Source organism: Cyprinus carpio, chromosome A11 (genome assembly GCF_018340385.1).
Source record: "Cyprinus carpio isolate SPL01 chromosome A11, ASM1834038v1, whole genome shotgun sequence".
NCBI classification, from domain to species: domain Eukaryota; kingdom Metazoa; phylum Chordata; class Actinopteri; order Cypriniformes; family Cyprinidae; genus Cyprinus; species Cyprinus carpio.
The window spans coordinates 8,266,657-8,288,962 of record NC_056582.1 but is presented as its reverse complement, the minus strand read 5'-3'; the positions used below and the strand labels follow the sequence as shown (position 1 = coordinate 8,288,962).

The 22,306-nt window shown below is 38.2% G+C and overlaps 1 protein-coding gene across 1 annotated transcript in view; it reads right to left on the bottom strand.

Annotated features, from left to right (window-relative positions):
• The window catches only part of LOC109061890 (glutamate receptor ionotropic, NMDA 3B-like), an 82,760-nt gene that overhangs the window by 24,644 nt on the left and 35,810 nt on the right, over positions 1-22,306 (bottom strand). The window contains exons 2-4 of the mRNA XM_042767002.1: positions 8,196-8,824; positions 2,537-3,629; positions 1,545-1,690 (exon numbers count right to left, since the gene is read on the bottom strand). Coding sequence (XP_042622936.1) covers positions 1,545-1,690; positions 2,537-3,629; positions 8,196-8,824 — 1,868 coding nt within the window. The remainder of the gene's footprint in view (positions 1-1,544; positions 1,691-2,536; positions 3,630-8,195; positions 8,825-22,306) is intronic.

Here is a 22,306-nt window from a genome sequence, read left to right as displayed (position 1 = left end):
TTTTCATAAGTCAGATTGTGCATCTCATTCTGGTGCAAATGGAACACAGACATCATTTGTCTGAGCTAAATGTTCATAAACTGCAGCGGCGACCATAAATCAGCAGCTACGCTAAACTAGATGCAAGCTAAATAGAGCCCAAAAAGGACTTTTAATGGATAGTGACACCTTAAGGGCAGCGGCCCACCCTTACTTAATTTAATGATAATAAAAGCTGTCATTTATCAAAAGGTTCAGCCAGCAGCAACAAATTCAGCAACACAACTTGTGGTTGATAAGAACAGTTCTTTTCCCACATATTTTTGTTTGTACTGTACATATGAAAATGATTATTTCCAAATGAAAACTATTAACATTTTACCACCAGTAGTTTCTTTTAAAATGACATTTTTGAAATCTGGAGAACAAATACAACTGCATATATATGGCATCAAAAGGCAAAAGCAGACAGACTGTGGCATAAATTTAAAAAATGCAATTTAGAAAAGAATTGCTTTGCTGCTTCATTGCGATACACATGGTCACTGATACCTCTGATCCTCTTCTCAAAATTAAAAAAAGGATTAAAGTGTTTTCAGCCAATTCAAATACTTCATGGATCTTTGACTCTTTTGAAAACGTTTGTCTCTTTTAAGTTCTCTTCCAATTACATTCTGAATGATACATTCAAAAATTAAATGAAGCAACTTCTATAGCATGATTTCAGGCTTAATTCTGCCATCTGTCATACATACTTTACTAAGGAATTATTGAAGGAAGTGAGATGCGGCAACTCTCGAAATGTTAATATTTTCTGCCGTGTTCCTTCTAAATTAATCTCCGATGGGAGGGCAAACTAGGCTAGAAGTCTGAGTCCAGCTAAATTATATAAAAATAATATATATATATATATATATATATATGTGTGTGTGTGTGTGTGTGTGTGTGTGTAGTTTACTTTCACTGAAAAGAAACTTGTTAATTAGGCTTTAGATAAAAAACGCATAAGAATTTTTAATTCTCCCCCTCCTTTTTTTTGTATCCCAGCTCTCTTCTCCCCCCTCTCTCTCTTTTTTATATAGCCCCAAAATAATTCAATTTAAATAAATAAACAAACAAAAACGCATTCTTCACAATTTGGCATGTGTGTGACAGACTGTGGCACTGCAGCTGGCAGGAAACAACAAACCACTCGCCTGGTGAGCAGCAGTGGGAGGGAATTTCAGAACTTTTACTCAAATACGCTGAGAGAAAAAAATGCTTCAGGCAAACACCTCATTTTAATGACAGCATTATTCAAAAATTGACTTCATTTGGCCAAGATATTGACACCTGCTGTATTGTCACTGAGGAGGACTGTTAGAGAAAAGATTCAGCAAACGCATTTGCATTGTAATGAACAGGGTGCAACTGCCGTTTGAATTAATGATCGCTATGCACAAGGTTTTTTCCATGTGTTGTAAATTTCACTTTGTGCTAATAGAGTTTGGCAGTATAACTACACCAGGAGCACTTGCTGCCATCTGCTAGCTGAATGCATTCTGTTGGGTGAATTGATCTCTTACTTGAGAGTGGCGACACCATCAGGTGTGGTGGGCTCGTTGAATTTCCGCATATACTCATGCATCTCAGGAAAACTTTTTTTCATGTAATCCTCTGCACTGCTTTCCCGAACAGTGCCGAATCGGAATCCCTGAGATGGGTGGTGGAGCTGAGGCCAAAGAGAGCAAAAAACAGCAAAGTCTTAGATTATTGTAACACAGAATGGTGTCTGTTTTAGCGTTCTCTACATGGAGTCATATAATGATAAATAAATGATAAATATTTTTTTTCCTTGATAATTTGTAGTAAATTAATATAAGCATTTTACCAACAGTGATTTAAATTGAATTCCAGCTATATATTTTATCAGTTCATGCATTCCCTGGGAATGGCACACATTGCCTTAGGATTGCTAGTGCCATGCTCTACTGTTAGAGCTACGGGAGTGCTCTTTTAACCTCGATATATAATGATGTAAACATAGAGTATGTTTCAGAACCCAAATTTTCCTTCCCAGTCCAAAAAGACCATTTATTGAAACTGAGACCACACATGTCAACAGCCATTTGGTTTTTAGCTTGGCATGCCATGCATGGTGAAGTAATGACAAGGAAGTACTATAAAACTTAGTCAGGATAGACTGGATAGACAGGATGGTTACACAGGAGTCATTAAGGTAGAGCAAGGTAGAGTTAAAAACTATGACATAACCACTTTAAATGTAAACAAAAACATTATAGTGGGTAGCAACCTGTTTTCTAGAGGTTATTACTACAGTATGAGGGTCATTCTATAGTTTAGGTACATTGACGAACTCATCATCAGAGAAATCGTCTTTTTTCCATGTAATATCAAAATAGTGTTTAATGATTAAGCTAAGACTAGCAGTACAGTTACATTGACAAAATACATAAACCAAATCCAACAGTTTTTCATTGAGAAAACATATTTTTACACTTTTTTCCTGATGTGAAATGTACCCTAAATTACAGTCAAGCATCTTAAAAGATCTCACCTTGGCATCATGTATTCCAGAGACCTCTTCGAAGGTCTTTTCCCCAACCATAACTGCAGCCAAGTTTGCTGTGTAACTAGACAAAACCAGCAAACAAAATATGGCCCACAGATTCATCAGGAAACGTCCGGTCCAACACTTGGGCGTCTTACTTGAGACTGTGCGTCCGAAGAGGATGGCGTAGCAGAGGTTGAGGGCTGAGGAGTAGGAGAAGACCTTCACACGGTTACGTCCATGAGGCGTCATGCCAAAGGGACTCTTCCATTCATAGAGGGTGAGGAAGAGCGCCGTAATGTGCAGCGCCACAAAGATGCCCATCCACATGGACCAGTGCAACGGCCACATGAACGCTCCGATGGGTGCAGCCGTGTCCTTACTGCGCACAAGTATTCCCAAACTTGTGGAAAAGAAGGGACTAGTGAAGTCAATCACTTTACTGCGAGCTGAGTTGATGCTAAAGCTGGTAACAGCCATATCGGCCACCCCGCTCAGCAGGTCGCCCACCAACCCCGTCCACTGTCCGCCCTTGACTGCTCCATATTTCCCATCCCCAACTATGTACAAGTCAAACTCGAAGTTCATGTCTTCTGCCAGTTTCTCCAGCAGATCAATACAGTACCCATAGCAGCATTTGCTGAAATCCGGTGGCAAGAAGCTGTTGTTGCCTTGAGCCCGTTCGGTGTACAATTGGTCCAGGGTTTCTGAGTTATTTGTCCCTGCATCCAGACAGTATTGCCCAGCGGGACAGTTCCCATCCTCATCTACCTCTCGAGTGAACACGAACGGGTGCTCCACTAGAGTAACTACACGCAGACGACTCCCCAACAAGGGAAAGCCGGCCCGCCATCTACGACCTACCCTGCCCATCTGGCCCTCGGTACGCTGCCGAGGGGGCGATCCCTGCCATAATCCCTGCTCCTCTACATCCAATCTACCACCTTTCCAGCTGCCTACCGTCACCCACGTGGGCTGACCAACGGCATCACGGCGCAGACTCCAAATGTGGACCCTCTGAGAGGTGTGTACACGGGAGAGGTTGCGTTGAACACTGACAGGACCCGTCAAACCTACAAAGGACGTATTAGAGAGGAACCTGAGGATGAAAGAATACAAGAGTCAGATAATGATTGGAAGAGGCCGAGATGGTCTATAATACCTGGAGAAAGCTATGCATTAGTATTCCTATTCATGACGAATTTCTCCACTGGAGCAGAACCTTCCGGAAGAATGAAACCATCTTTGCTAATGGGTGCCTTAATCTAAATTTTGAATGGCCATCAGTGAACAAAGATGCTTATGATGGAGCTACGGCATATATCTGCATGAGTTAATGGGCCCGTGGTAATCAGGCCTCCAAAATTACCCAGACAAAGACTCTGGTTCATGTGGGAGTAAGTAACAGGATCAGATACAGGTTAAGCTAGTTTCATCCTCTCCAGCAGCAAAGCAGACTGTAAATGTGACTGCGGCAGAGGGGGGAAGGCCTGGGAGAGGGATTGCCTAGCTGGAAGACTGACACCGTCTGGCATCCGTCACACCATAAACTACAAATGTTGCTTTCACAGAGCAATATATCTGATTGTGAACCCTCCTCCCACTCTTCAGAATTACAGCCACTCAGTTGGCAGGGCTGCTGCTCTGGTGTGCAGCTTGGGTCACTTAAGGAAATGCTTTGACATTGAGCTTAAAGATTAATGTATGGAGCCATAAATAATAGATATGACATTTGACTAATGCTGTGCTGGTTAATGAAAAATGGAGGAGAAAAGCTTAACATGTAATTTGCCTCCTTTATTCACAATTTTACCTGTCACATGAAGCAAAATGGCCCACCTTAGCCAAAAAATGACTGACGGTGTGTATCTAAGTAACATCAAATTTACAATATGTGTATTTCAGCTCAATTAGAATGACATGTTGCTATGTACTTAAAAGCCCTCTTTAATTCTACTCTCACATTATGATCTTTCATATATTGAGAAGAGAGCTGGCAAAGAGGGAATGAGATTGCTAAAGCATTTTTAGAAATGATGATAAAATATTCAAAATATCCAGAATAATGATCCTTCCAAAAGGCTATGGTTAATCTTTTGATAGTCCACTTTAGATATTCTACTTACAATAAGCAACTTTGCAACATGCCAGTTAACTCTAATTAGAGTATTAGAGACTGTTAGGTTAGAATTAGGTTTATGGTTAGTAGAATAATTTCTCAAAGCTATTATATTGAATAATTAAATTTGTGCACTGTTGTTGAAGCTAGTTAGAAATAGTTTTGACGCACTTTTTTGGGCTTCAAAATCTCGACCCCCATTCACTGCCATTATAAAGTTTGGAAGAGCCAGGACATTTTTTAATTTAACTCTGATTGTGTTTGTTTGAAAGAAGAAAGTCATACACATCAAGGATGGCTTGAGGTTGAGTAAATCATGGGCTAATTTTCATTTTTGGGGGAACTATCCCTTTAATCTTTAGTCAGGCTACTTGTTTACACAAAAACAGCCACACAGCAAGTTACTAACAAAACATTGCTCATTACAATGAAGATACTTTTATTACCCTATCATATTAATAAAAAGCACCAATATTTCACTATAAAAGAGAAGATTTAAAATGCAGCACAGGACCTCTGTGAAGCAGAGTCTATAAATAATTTTTGGAATTGGTTTAATTTACTCTGAATTTTGAATGTTAATGAATTTCAGTGTTACACATGAACGTTTGCTCTGCGTAATCCTACATGCCCCGAAAAAAATGCACAAAAAAGTGTAAATGATACACTAATTTGAAAACAGCAAACTACTGTCATGTTACTGAAATATATAGTGTCACTTTTAGTTTTAGTCTTACTCCTGAATGCTTTGTGTATATTCGATCAATATGATCACATCTAATCTGCCTGTTACAATTCAAAGGGTAAATTTCTTGAAAAGAGCATAATTCTGAATTATAATAGTCATCCACAGTATGTGGGAACTGTCATATGTGGGAAAAATAATGTTGACTATTAACAATCTCCTCACTCATTCATCTCCTCAAGGTAAGAAAAATGCATGCAATTGCAAGATCATTTTTTCACTTTTATAGTACTACAATGTGGGCAAAGTCTTGCATGAGCTGCTGAGCTACTGAATGTATCACTCTCCTGCAGCAATGCCCTCACAGTAGTCAGGCATTATGCAGTATGTTTGGGTCTCGTTGGCAGATTTTCAGCCTTATCCTGTTGTGATGAGAGACCCAGGCTTCCCACACTGCCACATTTCACTTCTGTTTGTTGAGAGAGATATAGCGGTGTGTGGCAGAGTGCTGGCATGATCCACACAAAATGATGGGCCTGCATGGTAGGCGGGTGCCAGAGCTTTTGATAAGAGTGATCCCTCCTCAGGGAAAGGCAACTGAGGGGAAGTCATAAATAATGCCTAAAGCTCTAAAGCATGTCTGCATTCCAGCTAAGTGTCTGGGCAAACAACAGTAATTTGCCGCAGCATGAGAAAGTGGCCATGCGCCTGTCCTTAAGCATGACACTAGCTGCCTGGGACATCTCATCCAGATGGTATGATGTTCTACTGATAAATGTTTAGAATAAAACATCAAAGCAATTTTGTCTTTTAAAATATGTGACATATAATAAATAAGGTTTATTCCTATTTAGCTATTATTGATGAATTTTGAGAATCTAATTGGTCTATCCAATTATTTATGTATGAAATCCCAATCTATTTGAAAACAAAAAAACAAACAAAAAAAAAACAGTTACTTTTTCTCAGTTGCGTTCTCACAACTTTCACTAATGTTTTTTTTTTAGGTTATAAAAAATGTAAAGACAAAATGTTGTTAAAGTACATTCTTATAACTTATATTTGATATATTCATATATTATTGACATATGTGATATTTACACTATTACAAAGTTGGTAAGTATATGATGCCCATTGTTTTAAAATCTGTTCCGATTTTAAAAGTCATGTAGTGTGTTCCAGCCTTCAGAAACATTTTTATAACATTAATATTGAATATTAAAAATTAACAGTCAAATAACATATTTTGGGTAAAAATAACATTAGTAGAACAACGTTTTCATAACCTTTAAATAAGGTTAACAATCACAACAAGGAAACGGGACTTTTTAACATTTTAGACACATTTCAAAACAATGTTCCCACAACCTTTTTATATCCTAAATTTGTTACCTGGAAGTAGTTTGTTTGACATTTGACTCTTCACACTAAAGCCAACCTACGCTAAATGGAAAAACATGCCTCTGCCTAATTTTTTTTTTTTTTTTTTTTTTTTTTTTTTTTTTTTTTTTTGCAAAACCCCAAATAAATACTGATACATACAATTCACTGCCGTTTCCAACTGAAATAACCACTAGTGTCAGTGAAACACCAACAACTTTCTTTCCAAATTTAAATTATGACAACGGGGCAGATTAAAAAAAAGCTCTTGTACAGATTTGTATAGCAAAGTACAATGGCATGGTTACTTCAGTAAATGTGTTTTTATCTTAGGTTTAGTCCATGTTAGCAGTAACCTATTAGCGCCACTCACCAGACATTTAATTTCTGAACTGCCATGATACACACAACAGCCAATGTAATAAAATGCCAAGTTCATCCATTTTGGTAGCTTTTAGTGCTGTACTCACTGGATATTTCACTTTGAAAATGTATAGAAGCAATGTACAGTAATATGATTTTGCAGAAATGTTGCCACAGGCATGTCTTTTTAATGAGCCAATGAGTAAAGTAGTAGATGTGGCTCGTGCAATGTTTTTCATACTGCCGCTTCACTGTGCCGCTCCAATCAGCATGCAGGTAAATTTTCATTATCATGTTTGAGCATGTGACACATTCTGAGCACAGTGAGTTACAGTATCAGTTGCAGACTGCAGTTCCATTAGAACACAGTTCAGTATGCTTCTAACTTTTCAGCTCAGTTAGTAAACCATAATCATGGCAGGAGAACCGTGCTGGTGCAATGGCTTTAGTTACTCACAACTGGTTCCATGTATTCTAACACTGATTTTACAGCACCACTGAAAAAGAAAATCTAACTGTATTACAAAACAACTCAGCATCTGTAACCATTCTGGCCTCATGGAGTAAAAGCAGTAATTGTTTGGGATATAGACAGCCTTAAAAAGCTTTTTTATATTTGTTTTATATTTATACTTATTATATTTTTCACCTTGATGTTGCTTCTTTGAAGAGAAAAATTACTTCTAATTGAATTGAATTCATAATATAATTGGCTCATAATGCTGCAAGAAAGCCCCCTGCTTTGTGAGTGTGTCGTACACTAATGCATACAGCCTCTTCTGATTACAAGTTTACCTCAATACAAATCTAAGCAGATGTATTGAAACGTATTTTTTCACAAAATATAATTATTATTTTTTAGCTTGGGTTTCAGGGTGCTGTTTTGGAAGAAGCAGAGCTTGCTGTCTTTTCAGTAATGGTACAGTCACTATTGCAGTTGACATCTACATTTGACAAGCATGTTTTAAAAAAGTTTGGCAGTGTGTGAATAAGGCATGTAAGAAGCTTGCATTTGGCACTTGGCAAGTGTTAATTTTAGGCTGTGTTTATGACACAACACACCTTTTTAACAGAGAGTGTATTGACCTGACTGATAGACTGAGAGAATATGCATTTACCTGGCAATGTACTGTCCTGATGAGGGCAGCTCGTGTTTGTTGGGTTTGTCAAAACAGTTTACCATATTTTGGATGAGGGCTAGATCAGGCCGTACAACTGTTGCCGCAGTAACAGCTCGGTTGACCAACTGCAGGGCATCACGAATGTAGTAGTCCAGCGGTTTGCGGTCGACCTCTCCGTAGGCCAGCAGTCCTAAAGGCAGACCAATAGAATGAAGGGCGTCTGGGCTTAGGGGATATCCCATAATCCAATGCACAGTGGGCAAGGTCAGCCCCAGGTCATGCGCACTGCGCAAAACAGAAGAGGCACACTCCGGGTCAGCCCCAAAAAGCAGAACTGAGGCGGGTGGAGAATGGTCCTGATTGAAGTGCTCAGACAGGAAGTCAGAAATATTAGCCATGTGAGGTGTGCTGTGGGAGAGGTTCAGAGCGGCCCGCAGGTGCCAGTGTGAGGGTCCCCAGCTAGAGTAGCCTTGGACTTTCAGGAGATCCAGAAGACCAGCATCCTCCCAGCCTTGGCAAAGCACCGCCATGCTCTCCTCCCAGCCACTGCGCTGCAGGACGGCCAGAAGCAGCTCCACCAGTCCCGAAGGTGGGATACGAGTTGTCATCTGCAAGTGGAAGCGATTCTGAAGAAAGAAAACATGGTCATCAAATTATAAGAATTTGTGGTCACAATCTGACTTTATATCTCACTTTGTTTTTAAAAACTTTATTATTCATAATTGTGGCTTTAGGTTTGACAATTGTGACTTTTTATATAAATTTCTCATTATTGCTTCTTTATTACTTGCAATTGCAACCTTAGATCTCACAGCTGAGTTTTTAAAAATTTCTCATAACTATGACATTATTTCTTGTAATTGTGAAATTAAGTCTTACAGTTGTGACTTTTTATCTTTATTTCTCATAATTTAGATCTCACAGTTGCTTTTTATCTTTTTATCCTCATAACTCTAACTAATTTTCTTGTAATTGTGACTTCAGATCTCACAATTGTGACTTTTTATCATTATTTCTCATAATTGCAATTATTTCTTGTAATACAGACTCTAGGTCTCACAATTGTGACTTTTTATTTCTCATAATTGTGACTTTATTTCTTGTAATTGTAAAATTAGGTCTTACAATTGTGACTAAGCATTTACTACTCATAATTGCAGCTTTATTTCTTGTAACTGAAACTTTTATTCTCACAATTATTACCATACATTGCTCGATTTTGACTTTACAGCCCCCTAATATGACTTTCTTGCTCATATATTATAAATACATCAAGATGTGTAAGAATACACCAGAGTTTAAAAAAGAGCAACCTTGGAGCGATTACAATTTCTTCTGGGTAACCAAGGTTTAAAGTTATTCATGAAATGAGTCCACATCCTTTCAGCTTCACTCTTCCTTAAGTTCCCTCCTTCCTCGTCAGTATGCCACTCACATGAAATAATGCCACATTTCCCGACATCTTGTATTCTTGGCCACAGTTCTGCATGTCCTTCCACAATATTGCTAGTTGCGCTATTGATTTTGTACTGTAAAACCAAAGGCTATAGGCTAATAATTTTCCTCTCACTAGCATGGTCTTGACAGACAGTTCTACACCAGCAGTTTTAATGCCATACAGAAAAAAAACGGCCCATAGCTCTTCAACGAATGCCTATGTACCGTTAAACACAGATCATTACATGCTCACAGGATGAGAATCTCAGGATTGACTCACTTCTGAATCGGCAATCTGATTCAAAAGCCCAACATTTATTCCTTGACCTGTCTGACAAGTTAATGTGGCGGCCCTCCAGAGTCCAGACTGCAGTGACAGGAGAGGGAGACTGCTATTCATGGACTTTCTGAGTCATAAGGAACCTCTTTCCAAGTTTCTCAATAAAACCGGAGAAAATCAGGGGGCTGATTTCAGTGCATTAGATGATGCAATGCATTTCAACAAAGTTTATTGAACCAAAGATCAGATCCAAGGCCAAGAAGACTGGGAATGGGAATACTGTGAGATGCATGATGAAAACAGAGAATGAAGAATGTACAGAGAATGAGAACAGAGAATGAAGATGTACAGTATAGAGCAGTAGAGGGCTTTGGAAAAAACAGTTGGGGTAAGATGCGTCACTGGGAAATCTATAGTGGCTCCTTAATCTAGCAAACTTGATTTCATGATTTCACACCCATCAAAGCTTATGCAAAGTGTTTTATTATGCCAATTACACAGAGTTTAGAATTTATAATCATAGTACATTGATTCAATGAAACTACCCACAACCCTCACATGTACCATTTTAGTGAATATAACATAGCCTACATGTACAATTGCTTTATGATTGAATAAGAGAAACCAAAGCACCTGTCTCTGGATGAAGAGGATAAACCGCTAATCCAGTCTCTGCACATGCAGCTGAACTGATGGGACCCAAATCAACTCACTCTAAGTCCCTGCAGCTGTTGTGTTTAGTCACTTGAGACTCATCAGCATTATCATCATCATCTCATAATATACAGTCCAGTATGTGCATATGCATGCAGAGGAGACCATGTACAGTTGTTTAAAGTCTTTTTGCTCATGCTGAGAATCTGTTTGCTGTTGATTAATTGCATTTTTTATTTATTTATTTACTTTTTGACGACCATGTTAGAAAATTCTGTCATCATTTACTCACCCTCAAGTTGTTCCAAACCTCTATGAGTTTCATTCTTCTGTTAGACATAAAAGAAGATATTTAGAAGAATGTGTGCAACTAAACAGTTTCTGGTCCCCTTTGTCTTTCATAATATTTTTTTCCATAATATGTGCGTCAATGGGGACCAGCAACTGTTGCTGTGTAAAATGGACTTCCCAATATTTATACTAATGCTCCAGATAGCAAGTAGTTGATTTGTAACGTTGCCATAGCCATAGCACTCTCACGCCACACATTTTCCACAGATTCATAAAAAACAGTATAAAGACAAATGGAGGCGTTGTCCGCATTTCCAAACCTTTGGAGAGCACTGTACAGTATATATAATAAATAATACAGAATATTATTATTTTAAAGAGCTTAGGTTTCAGGATGCTGTCTTGGTAGAAACTGTACAGCTACCTGTCTTATCCTGTCAGGATACATTTCAATGCTGCCATATCATGTACATCTGACAAGCATGTTTCTAGAACATTGCACCATGTACTGTGTGAATAAAGCATGTAACACTGGATTTTCTCACTGAAAGATTCACTTCTGTTGGAACTGACTGATCCCTGCTGACCATACAAGCACTGATCTTCACCAATATATGCTGTTTTTTAATGCCAATTTGCTGGTGTCCCTAAAGGAATCTTGAAGGGGTCCTATTATGCTCTTTTACAAAGTCTTGATTTTGTTTTGGGGGTGTACTAGAACAGGCTCTCTTACTAGGTTGTTTGAAAACACATTATTTTTCACATATTTTACATTAATACAACACCTCTCTCCCCAGTCTGACATGAATGGCTCGAATAGTTCCTGTATCAAATGAAGGCCTGATTCTGAAATACGAAATGTGCTGTGATTGGTTAGCTGGGCCAGTGTGTGCTGTGATTGGTTAGCTGGGCTAGTGTGTTTTGTGATTGGCTCCACTCGGCGCCTGGTCGGGAAATGTCATGCCCCTTACCATAGCCGCCTGCCAGCTTCAGTTTAAATCAAATCAATTTGAGCACGATTTAAACCTGGATGATTGTAACCACTCTAAGTTTGTCTGCCTTGGGAACACTAGCGTGTCTCTGACATAGTGATAACACTCGTTGCCTTCTCTAGTGCAGGTCAACCAGGTCTTGTCCCATTTGTCGATCTTTGTGATATCACAAATCCTGGAAAGTATGCATTGTAGTTCAAATGAGTCATTCGTTGTAGTTTTTGAAAAGTGATTTCTGTTAAATAAAATATCTCCTTTTGAATTGGACTTTGAGCTTTGTACCTTTGCAGATCTTTTTTATGCTGAAACAGCAACATTACAGACTAACTAAAGATGAAAAGGTGAAAAAGTACAATAGGACGCCTTTAACTGGTATAACCAACAAAATCTCCTTGGTCAACCAGCTTCTGCAGAAAGACCACATTGGTGTATAAGAGTATTAAAAAAAGTTGTAATTTAAATGATGTTAGAACTGGTATGTGTGTGTGTGTGTGTGTGTGTGTGTGTGTGTGTGTGTGTGTGTGTGTGTGTGTGTGTGTGTGTTGTGCCTTTTTTCTCCCATGTTGATTGTGTTTATTGATTTCAGGTCTTTCTCAGTTAGTCCCTTGTTAGTCATGTATTTAAACAATGTTCTGTGCCTTGGTTCCTTTGTCTGGTGTCTAACGTCCGTTCCCCTGTGATACGTGTGTGTTCCCACCTGTGAGTCTTTATTTGGATAAATAAAGATTGTTCCTTGTGATATACTCCGTTGTCTCTGCACTTCTCATTCCCCCACAGTATAGCCACACTGTGACATATATACAGTATATAACATTTTCAAACATTTCCAAACTGCAAATCTCCTCTTTAGATGCATGACCATGCAAAAGCAAAAAAATCCTTGTTTTTTTGAAGTTATTATTTGTTTTTATTTAATTAGGATGATTTTCTTATGAATGATGGATTGAATTTTTTTTTGGGATGTATGTTAAGATGCCTTTTGGTTTGGTGTTTATTGGAGGTGATTCATTATTCTTAAAGGAGACTGGAATCCAAAATGCATATAACACCACCATCCATAAATTTCAATTTCTCCTGTGTCAGACAACTGCATTAGTTGCGTTCACCTGAATGCTGCAGTAGTGTAAGAGGATGCTCAAAAGAAAACAACAAAAAAAAAACATAGCCTTCATCAGGAACAGACTGCATTCAGAGCATTAGTGTTTGTTTTGATGGATAAATCTAAACATAAGAGATGACAGAATGTTTACTTTCAATTTATGGCTGCTTGGGTAGATGTATTTGTTTTCTTTGTTGAATATAGTGCCATTCTCAATAATGATCATTGATATATTATATGCTAAAAACACATTGGAGGCTATCAAAACTCATTCTGCTTTCTGCCCATTTGCTCTGTCCTTTCTCACATAAAAAGTGATATATTCAGCCAGAGCTGCAGCAGTTCCCTCAGGCTCTGCTGTATAAATGTTTAAAATCACTAATGTCCAGATAGATACTCAAAGTATTTACATGCAATTCAGCCCAAAGACAGTGGCAAAAACAACTAAAGGTCTTCTGTGTACCTGTATTGTGACCATGTCAGTCAAACCTGTGAATATGTAAGCAAAAATCTCTACGTTTTTTTAAATGTGGTAATGTACATTGAAAGGGGAATATTTTAAAAATGCAGGCTGCCATCATAATGCAAAGTGCTGGCATCATAACAGCAGCTAATCAACATTTATGAAGCTTTACGGCTTATGCCGACTCTGCATAAGAGGAACAGTCTTGTCTCATTTCCCTAGAAATGTAAAGCATAAATTGTCCCTAAACCACCATAAAGATCTGTTTTAAAATTCATAACATGGTGAAGGCAGCCACAAGGAATGGACAAGATTTATTAATTAATTTTTTTTGTCTATATTGATTATCATGAGAATGATGTTTTGAGGAGGTTTTCCTTCATGGAACAGGAAATGCTCATCATCAAAAATTTACAAAATAGAAAGCATATTAAATGCAAGTAAAGTGACTATAATAATTAAAATAACTGTTGTCAAAATATGGGTGATATTATGTTCCACAGTCATTCAGAGTAATGAGTCCCAATTCTGATCACTGTTAAAACCTGCATTGTGTTGGATGGATGAATGAAGAGACAGAGTGACTGGAACTGCTGCTGTACGGAGTTTTTATTATCATGGACACAGGGGAGTATGTAGACAGCACTGGATGGAATACAGAGAGTACAGCATGAGAAATGTTTGCTTCTGTGATTTTATCACCTCTCAAGCAATCATTTGGCCTGTATTACACTTCATGAAATTCACATTGAACAACGTTGTAAAGTGATTTCGTCATAACAAATACATCTACAGAAAACTGCTTGCTGTCCGCAGCACTCCAAAAATCCAAACACACTAACTTCATAGGAACAGAAGATCCAAATGGCTCTGGTGTTTTGTTAAATATATAAATCTTTGACAATACTTTTATGTCCCACTCCATTCTAGGCCAGAAAAACAATGTCGAGTTAACTGGAGAGTTCTTGACTGTCCCTGATGTCCAGAAAGATTACGCACACCAGCTAAAGTCTTAGTCTTGAGACTAGAAGGAAGTACAAATAGGAACCTCTTGTGATTTCTTAAAGGATCCTTGGAGGCATGAGAGACTACTCCATCTTGAATCTTCAGCCGATCCCATTGCTTAAGAAGTACTAGAGCCCTAGCATCCATTTCATCCATCTCTCGTCTTGATGGCTACTTTTGACTTAGATATGGTATAATGTTTGAGATTGCAGGATTTGATTAACCCCAATCCTAGTTCTATGTTATACCCATTCGCCTACACCTTCCCCTTGTCCCTTGAAACAGAGTGTCAAGGGGTAGGGGTGAAAATATTCCCTTAAGAATAGGGACATCACTACTGTACCTTCACACGTCATCATACGTTGTCTAGCTCCTACAGTACACACACCTATACTGGTGTGCTGGTGTGCATTAGAGCCTTTAATTACCGTTCTATATTAATGCGCTGCTTACTGACAAACACACGCACACACACATCAGATATCACGCAGCTCACACATCCAGGAGCAAAGAAACTTGTCAACGCTGCCCCATGACTTTTATTAATAACAGTTTAAATACTGAATCTCTACATTTTCCATCAACGAGAGGATAAACTCGCTGTTTTTAAAGTAAACTCACTCTAAAAAGAGAAATGCACAGACGCATACATGCAACTTTCATCTCTCTCTCTGTCTCTCTCTCGCGAATTGGCAATATTTGAGAAAAGGGTTTAGCGATTTATAATTATTGGGGGTACTAGCCCTCCTCAATGTCTATGGTGGTTATCGCCCTGACCAGACATGAAAATATGTTGTGGCATGATTGTGCAGTCTGTAAAGATATGAAGTTAGCATACTTTAGCGACTTTTTGCAAACATTTCTTTGAGCAACATGACTGTAAATATGAACGCACAATTGAATGTAACATAAAACAAATGATTACTCTACTTTTCATTAAAATTTTTATTAATGCCAAAAATGCTTACATTTATGTGTCTTCTTGTTCACTCAGGCAGCCATGTTGCCACTGAAGCCAGTTTACACTGAGATAATTCATAACCCTTTCATTTGAAGTGTGGTCCTGAAAAATCTTCATTTGAAGGGCTATCTGGCCCTTCCCCTTACCCCTCCAATCAAAAGAGAATCGAGACACTACCCTACCCCTTAACAACAGGAAAACACAACAGGAAAACCACTGGTTGTGATTTCAACCTCTATAGATGACTGAGTATGAGCTGTAGCATTTCTCACAACAATGTTGGACTTGGATTTGACCAACAACTGTTCCTTTTGCTCCGTCTGATATCTGTCTAGATGCTTTTGTACCTCACTGTCCACTTATCTGGCACTTTCAAGTGGAAAATGGCTGACAAAGGCCCTGTCTCAAATGGAACACTTCATGTGCACTTGCGTTCTTACGTACTTACAATGGCCACAGCATGCACGTGTCCGTTAAGTCCATGGGAACTGTAGGGTGTCCCATTTGTCATTTTAGCATTCAGAAGGGTGCTTGCGGTAGGGTGTTTTGTTGGTCTTGCGTTCTTACGTACTTACGCCGAGCCCTGGGTTGGGAAGCTCCTTGCGGCCGTTACGCGCCCTTGCAGCAGACTTCTACCCGAATGTCGAATTTGGGGTGTAGACCGCGAGGAAGACCGCGAGGGTTTAGGGTGCCATTTGGGACAGGGGCAAAGTTGGGTCCAGGAAGTGTTTGCAAACATCATGGCTGCCTCCTGGTATGGATTAGCCATCTGGCACTATCACTCAAGCCTAATTAAATCCTTCTCTGCAACATCCACAGCCTTATTTAAATGGACCCAGTATTGGCTAAAGGCATGTAGGAAAATCTTTCCTTGCTGAAATGCTGTTTCAGAATATCAAATATCACTTTGGGGTTCTCAGAGGGTCTTAGGGAAGTGTTTCTGCAAAGGGTAATTCTAAGAATGTCTTTGTTTTTACCCATCAGTCTTGAAAGGATTTTGTTATGGTGCTCCCAAATTGTTATGCCTCTTTTTACCGCAGGTAAGTGCCCACTGAATCCTCCCACTCATGCACACTGAACTTGTCTGTTCTATCTCCTCAAAAAATCAGGGGGCTCTTTTGCTTCAGACTGCATGACTAGTTTAACTCCTGTCCAATTAAGTGAAGGTGTCTCTAAGAGTGACTGACCTGGACCTAAACTTTGAGTCTGTGCATGGCTGGTTCCTCTTTCTCATGATTGTGGTCTGTAATTATTGTTTGTTAATGTGGTTTCTGAGATTATACCATGCTGCATCACTAAAGTCTTGTTTGACTGAGTATGGATTACACCTTATCTGGCTAGGCGTTTCATTCATTTACTTAAAGTGGAACAAAACTAGATGTTCATTCTACAGTACATTAACCCTCCCTGAAACAGGTGTAAATGAACAGTCATAGAATAGTCTCCTCTATCAAAACTTGAGTCTGACATATCCCATCAGCATTAAAATTGTGATTGTTCACTGAAACCTTGACTGAAGTGCAGTGTCCACCAGAGACAAAACGGCATTGATCCTTGGATGAAGATCCAAAGTTAGCGGATCTTCATCCGGGTCATGGCACCAATGTAACCCCTGCAGTTATACTCCCCTCACTCATTCTGAGCAGGATTCGAACCAGCATTTCTGCCATGGGAGGCAGGAATGCTAGCTAAAGACTGCAGCCACTAGCATCAGTCACTAGTGTGCCCTTTGAGATCAGGGGAGTGAGGTTTACCTACTCAGCACTTACCAGATGGCCTCCATTTCATCAGCATAACAGATATATTTTTGTAAAAATTTAACAACATCATTATTCTGACCCATATTTATTAAATAAATAAAATAAAAAGTGATCATACTAAATCTTATTATATTTAAAATGGCTGAAAACTTCTTACTGACAAATGGGTAAAGCCTAGTGGTTTGAAGGATAATGGCAAAGATTGGTAAATATTTTAAAGTGACAATGAATTCGTTTTGGGGGCTGCACTGTTATCATTAAATAGAGCCTTTTAATGTCATCTAATGATTCTTGTTATAAATATGCCTGACAAGATTTTTTGTTATATGAATGACATTCTACTTGGTGTGTTCTGTAAATCATGGTAAAAATGTATGATTGTCATTATTTTTTGCTCAGGTAAAATAAAACTAAACAGGATACACTGTAATGTACAAAATCAAAATGTGAATGGCCTCTTTAAAGGGGTCATGAACTGGCATTTTTTATTATTTTATACTGTTGTCTTAGGTCCACTTATGATGTTGACGTGGTGTTTACATTAAAAAAATTAATATTCAGTTTTTGTTTTGGGTCCGGGTAAAGATAAGTTTTGTTTTTGTGGGAGTTTGAGGTTGTGGAAGTGGAAGTAAACTGCTATTGCTAGTTACTAGATAACATTTTTGCATTGTAAACTAACTTTCTGTGTGTTTGTTTGACAAGCTACGTCCCTCATAGTTGTAGCCTTCTGTCACTTTGATTAGACACGTACACATAATCAGGACATATCAAGCGATCTCTAACAAAGCAATAGTGACACATAGCACAAATATTTTTTACTCACATAAGTGTGCTGCACCATTCCTGTCAGATCTAATTTAGACGGCACAGCATTTCTTTTTAATTTTAGTCTCTCTGCAAATCCAGCGTAGACCTTTGTCTTATTTACAAAGGAATCCGCGGTTAAATGCGGCAAATACACTTGGATCAAAAAATTTAGTCTTCAGCTAATTGGGTTTGTCATGAAAATAAATAATTTGGAACATAATCCCTGGAACACAAGATTCTTTAGTGAAGTAACTACAAAATGGTTGAAAATCTCAATCATAACTGCTCATTAAGAAGGTGCTATGTTGTCTTTAATTACTGCAGAAAACAGAAGCCTCTTCAGGAATACAGCTCAACATCATCTAGTTAGCATTACAAACAAAAGACCTTCCAGGACAGTCTTTGACAACTTCTTAAACTACTTTATGAAGACTACTTGGTCACAGTCCGCAACAGTCTGTGCACTGTCCATGTGATGTAATTTCCATCATCAGCAGTCTCCGTGGACATCTACACAGGTGTGAGATGAATGTTGAGACAGAACGATACCGGTAGGTGTTACAGTGCATATGTCAAACTCATCCATCTGTGCTCATCAGCGGTTGACTATACTTTAAAAGTTGTGCAGACAGGGTTGTACGTGAGACGGACCGGACTGCAGAAGTATACCCGGGCATTTGAAGGTGCTGTATTTCATTCTTTGACTGTACTAAAGCATAAAAATATTATAATATGTTTGCAGATATTTAGGAAATGTGCCAAGTTCACATACTTGTTTCTGTGAAAAACAACACAGCCAGTTATTTTACTATGAAATGTGCATTCCGTGTCGGAATGTCTGTTTTTGTTTTACTCTGTGTGATTCCACTCACTGCTATTTTATGGGGTATTTCAATGCCCCAGGTTGCCAGTTTGCAGAAAACACAGTGTATTGCAGCCAACAAATGAACTGAGTCAGAGATCTCAGATTCTACATGATCAAGCCTGGTCATCAATTTAAAAAGCTCCATGACAAGAGGCATATTAAAATGTTGATATATCAACTCATCAACTTACAGTGTAAGGTCTGACGCATTTATTGTCAGTTGCACTCGTTCCTGTGTCCTCAATCTGGCAACCCATGTGGGGGTTGGGTCTGAGGAAAAGCGGTTCAGGAGAACCAATTTTTAAAATTGGACTGCAGTACCCATATCAACCGAAAGACAGTTGTGATTACCTTAGTGAAATTCTGGCAAAATTTCATTAACGAAAAAGCTCCATTGTCTATTGTCAATATTGTTGTGATGTATGAAGCACAGTTCACACAGAAGTCACTTTCAAACAATGCAGCAACTGAAGCCAAGCAAAATCGGTGTGTGGGAAATTTTTTCACCCTCATGTGAAACTCCTGATCACACAGATTCCTATTGAAATCACTGGATTTCACCCACAAACATTTGGGAAAGCAAGGGTAAATGTGCGGTCACATTAGCGAAAATTATGCAAACAAAAAAGTTCATTGCCAATTGTTAATAGTGTAAAACATGTATGAAACACGGCTCACTCAGACGTCAATACCAAACCAAGCAGCTTTCTATTGGTGAACATAGCGAATTCACATGACCAACTGGACACAATGCAAAATCTCTGTGGGGAACTTTTTCACTCTCATGTGAATCTCTTGAACAAAGATTCCTATAAAAAAGACTGAATTTCGCCCACAAAGTCTTATTATCTGCCATTATCATGACAATCGGCACATTTCTTTTTGCATGAAAATCAATCAACTTTCAAACATGACACTTTGTTGATTGTGTATTAAAAGAGTTTCCACAAGCACCTTCTGGGTCTAAAATCAACATTTTCCAAGCACCAAATGCAAGTAAAATGTTGCAATGTCATTGGGACAAAAATAATATTTTAAAATAAAACTGAGGCTAAATAAAGTAAGAAACCTTATGACCAGCACACATTTGGAAACGAGTCTGTACCTCCAACCCCCTAGCCCCAATTTAGCTCTTAGAAGTGAAGCGCCTCCTATGCATAACATACAGTAGAGAAGTTTCGTCCTCTGGATTTCAGTTGGAGGTCATGATAGTTAAAGTGTGCAGTGAGGAATCAGGGTGACAGGAGGCAGAGGGCAGCTGATCTCTAGAGATTTCTGATTACTGCTACAATGACTCTGGATCTAGGCATCCCACGGGCCTGACCGGCACTGATTGAATTCCTCTGATCTCTGCTCAGTTCAGGCTCAGCTGAGTGCATCCGTGAGACAGTGTAACTGGAGTCAGGGATGAAGTATTGATCAAGGCGTGCACTTCTCTTTCTGTCCTCTATAGACTGAGATGCTCACTTCCCTGTTTGTGCAAGTCATTACTTTCATTTTGAGAAAAAAATGACTAAACGGCCATGACTGACAACTCAACTTTGTGTTGTGCAATGCTGTAAAAACACACATAAATGAAAAAAAAAGGGAATAAAACAGTTTCATTTTATATGGCAAGCTTCCACATCAAAGTGCAAGAAAGATGGACCTGGAGTTTTCTGATGTTTCAGAAAGAAAAATATCACTTTCTGTCTTCTATGTGTCTTTGTATATTTTCTACACAGTAAGCTTACTCAGACTGCATGCATAAACATGTCAAACATCTCTGAAGGCTGAAACTTCAAGGATTTTATTGAACCTATAGCAGCTAAATAATATATACATACTGTATATATTCCTATACCTATAACCTTCCTCACCACAGATTATAATGATATTCAACAATATTCTATTTACATAAATATGTAAATTTACTGTATATAATATACCATTTAATTCCTCATATTAGTTTTAACATGATTTCAACAATAACTATTTATAAATATGCAAAATTTAGATTTAAAACCATTTATTTTATAAATTATTTTTATTACTTTTATATTTAATACTGATGATAAAAAAGTTTAGAGTTTTAATTCAAATCATTTTATATTCCAATTAAATAAATAATAATAAATAATAATTAAAATAATGATTCTAATACAAATAATAATAATAATAATAATAATAATAATAATAATAATAAATATACTTTTGCCATAACCAAAGGACTGGAGTAAAGTGAAAGAAGTAATCCTACTCTGGCTACAGCTCACTTATCTGCCTTTCAGCAAATCAGGTAGGATTATTAGGTCAGTGTTACATCACCTAATTAATATTCATGAGCCAAGCTGATAAAATTTATATGTGCCCCCCGGAAGTTCTGCCACCGCCTTCAGGCTCACATTAAAAACAAATTTCTAATCCAGGCTACAATTCGCAATGATTTTCGCTTCTCATATTTTTTCAAAACAGGTAAATGTGCCTTTTTTGCTTCAAAGATCCAAGCATCTACCCATAGACCTAATGAATTACCAGTCAATGCCATGTCAGTCATCAGCTAATTAATATTCATGACAGCGTTCTCAATGCAGTGACATGATAACCCACCCATCTTTGTCCCTGCCCACTCTAAAACTTCCCCCAGCACTATACTGCCCACACACTTCTGCCACAGTTTGAGAGGCCTACTTTCCTTACCTTATTCACCCTTTCTCTTCCCAATAATTACCTGTCATTCTCTACAATATATGTTAAGTAAACAGAAGCAAAAGCACAAAATAAAAAAGTTAACCCACCACCTGAGCTCATTTAAACTCACTAGTTACTGAGGAGAGAATGAGACAGCCTGCCGCAGAGACACTGTGGATCTGTCCCACACAACTCCTTCAGTCTCTCCAGCATTACTGTGTTATTTGGTACCTGACAGATTGTGTGTGACCAACCACCTGCCACTGGTGCAGATGCCTGACCGAAAATGTTTGAAACTCGAAGACTATAATAAAGAAGACCTCCCCATTGTGACTAAACAGGACATGACTTTTCATGGGGATGCTCTGCAGTAATGGAGTATCTCTTCTGTTGGGCTAACACAGATTTTCTTCTTTACCTGTATTTAGAAACAATGAGACTCAGTCACTGATGCCCATCGTGAGTGAGATTACAAGGCAGATGTTAAAGAAAAAAAAAACTATTGCATGGCCACAAATAGAAGAACAAAGTGCCATCAGGTTGGACATGGATGACACCTACGACATAAATTAATATTTATGACTAGGGTACCCATACAGAAATGTAATACATGACATATATTGCCTTATATCAAGAGTAATATTGCCATATATGTGACCTATAACGCAATATAATTTTCACATACATACATTTTTTGGGTAGATGAAGCCATGTTATAAAATCCCCAAAGTAAAACTTATATGTGCATATCTGATGGTTTTTTTTTTTTTTTTGAATGAGTTTTTATATGGTATATGCTTTTATTAAAACAACATATGTACAAA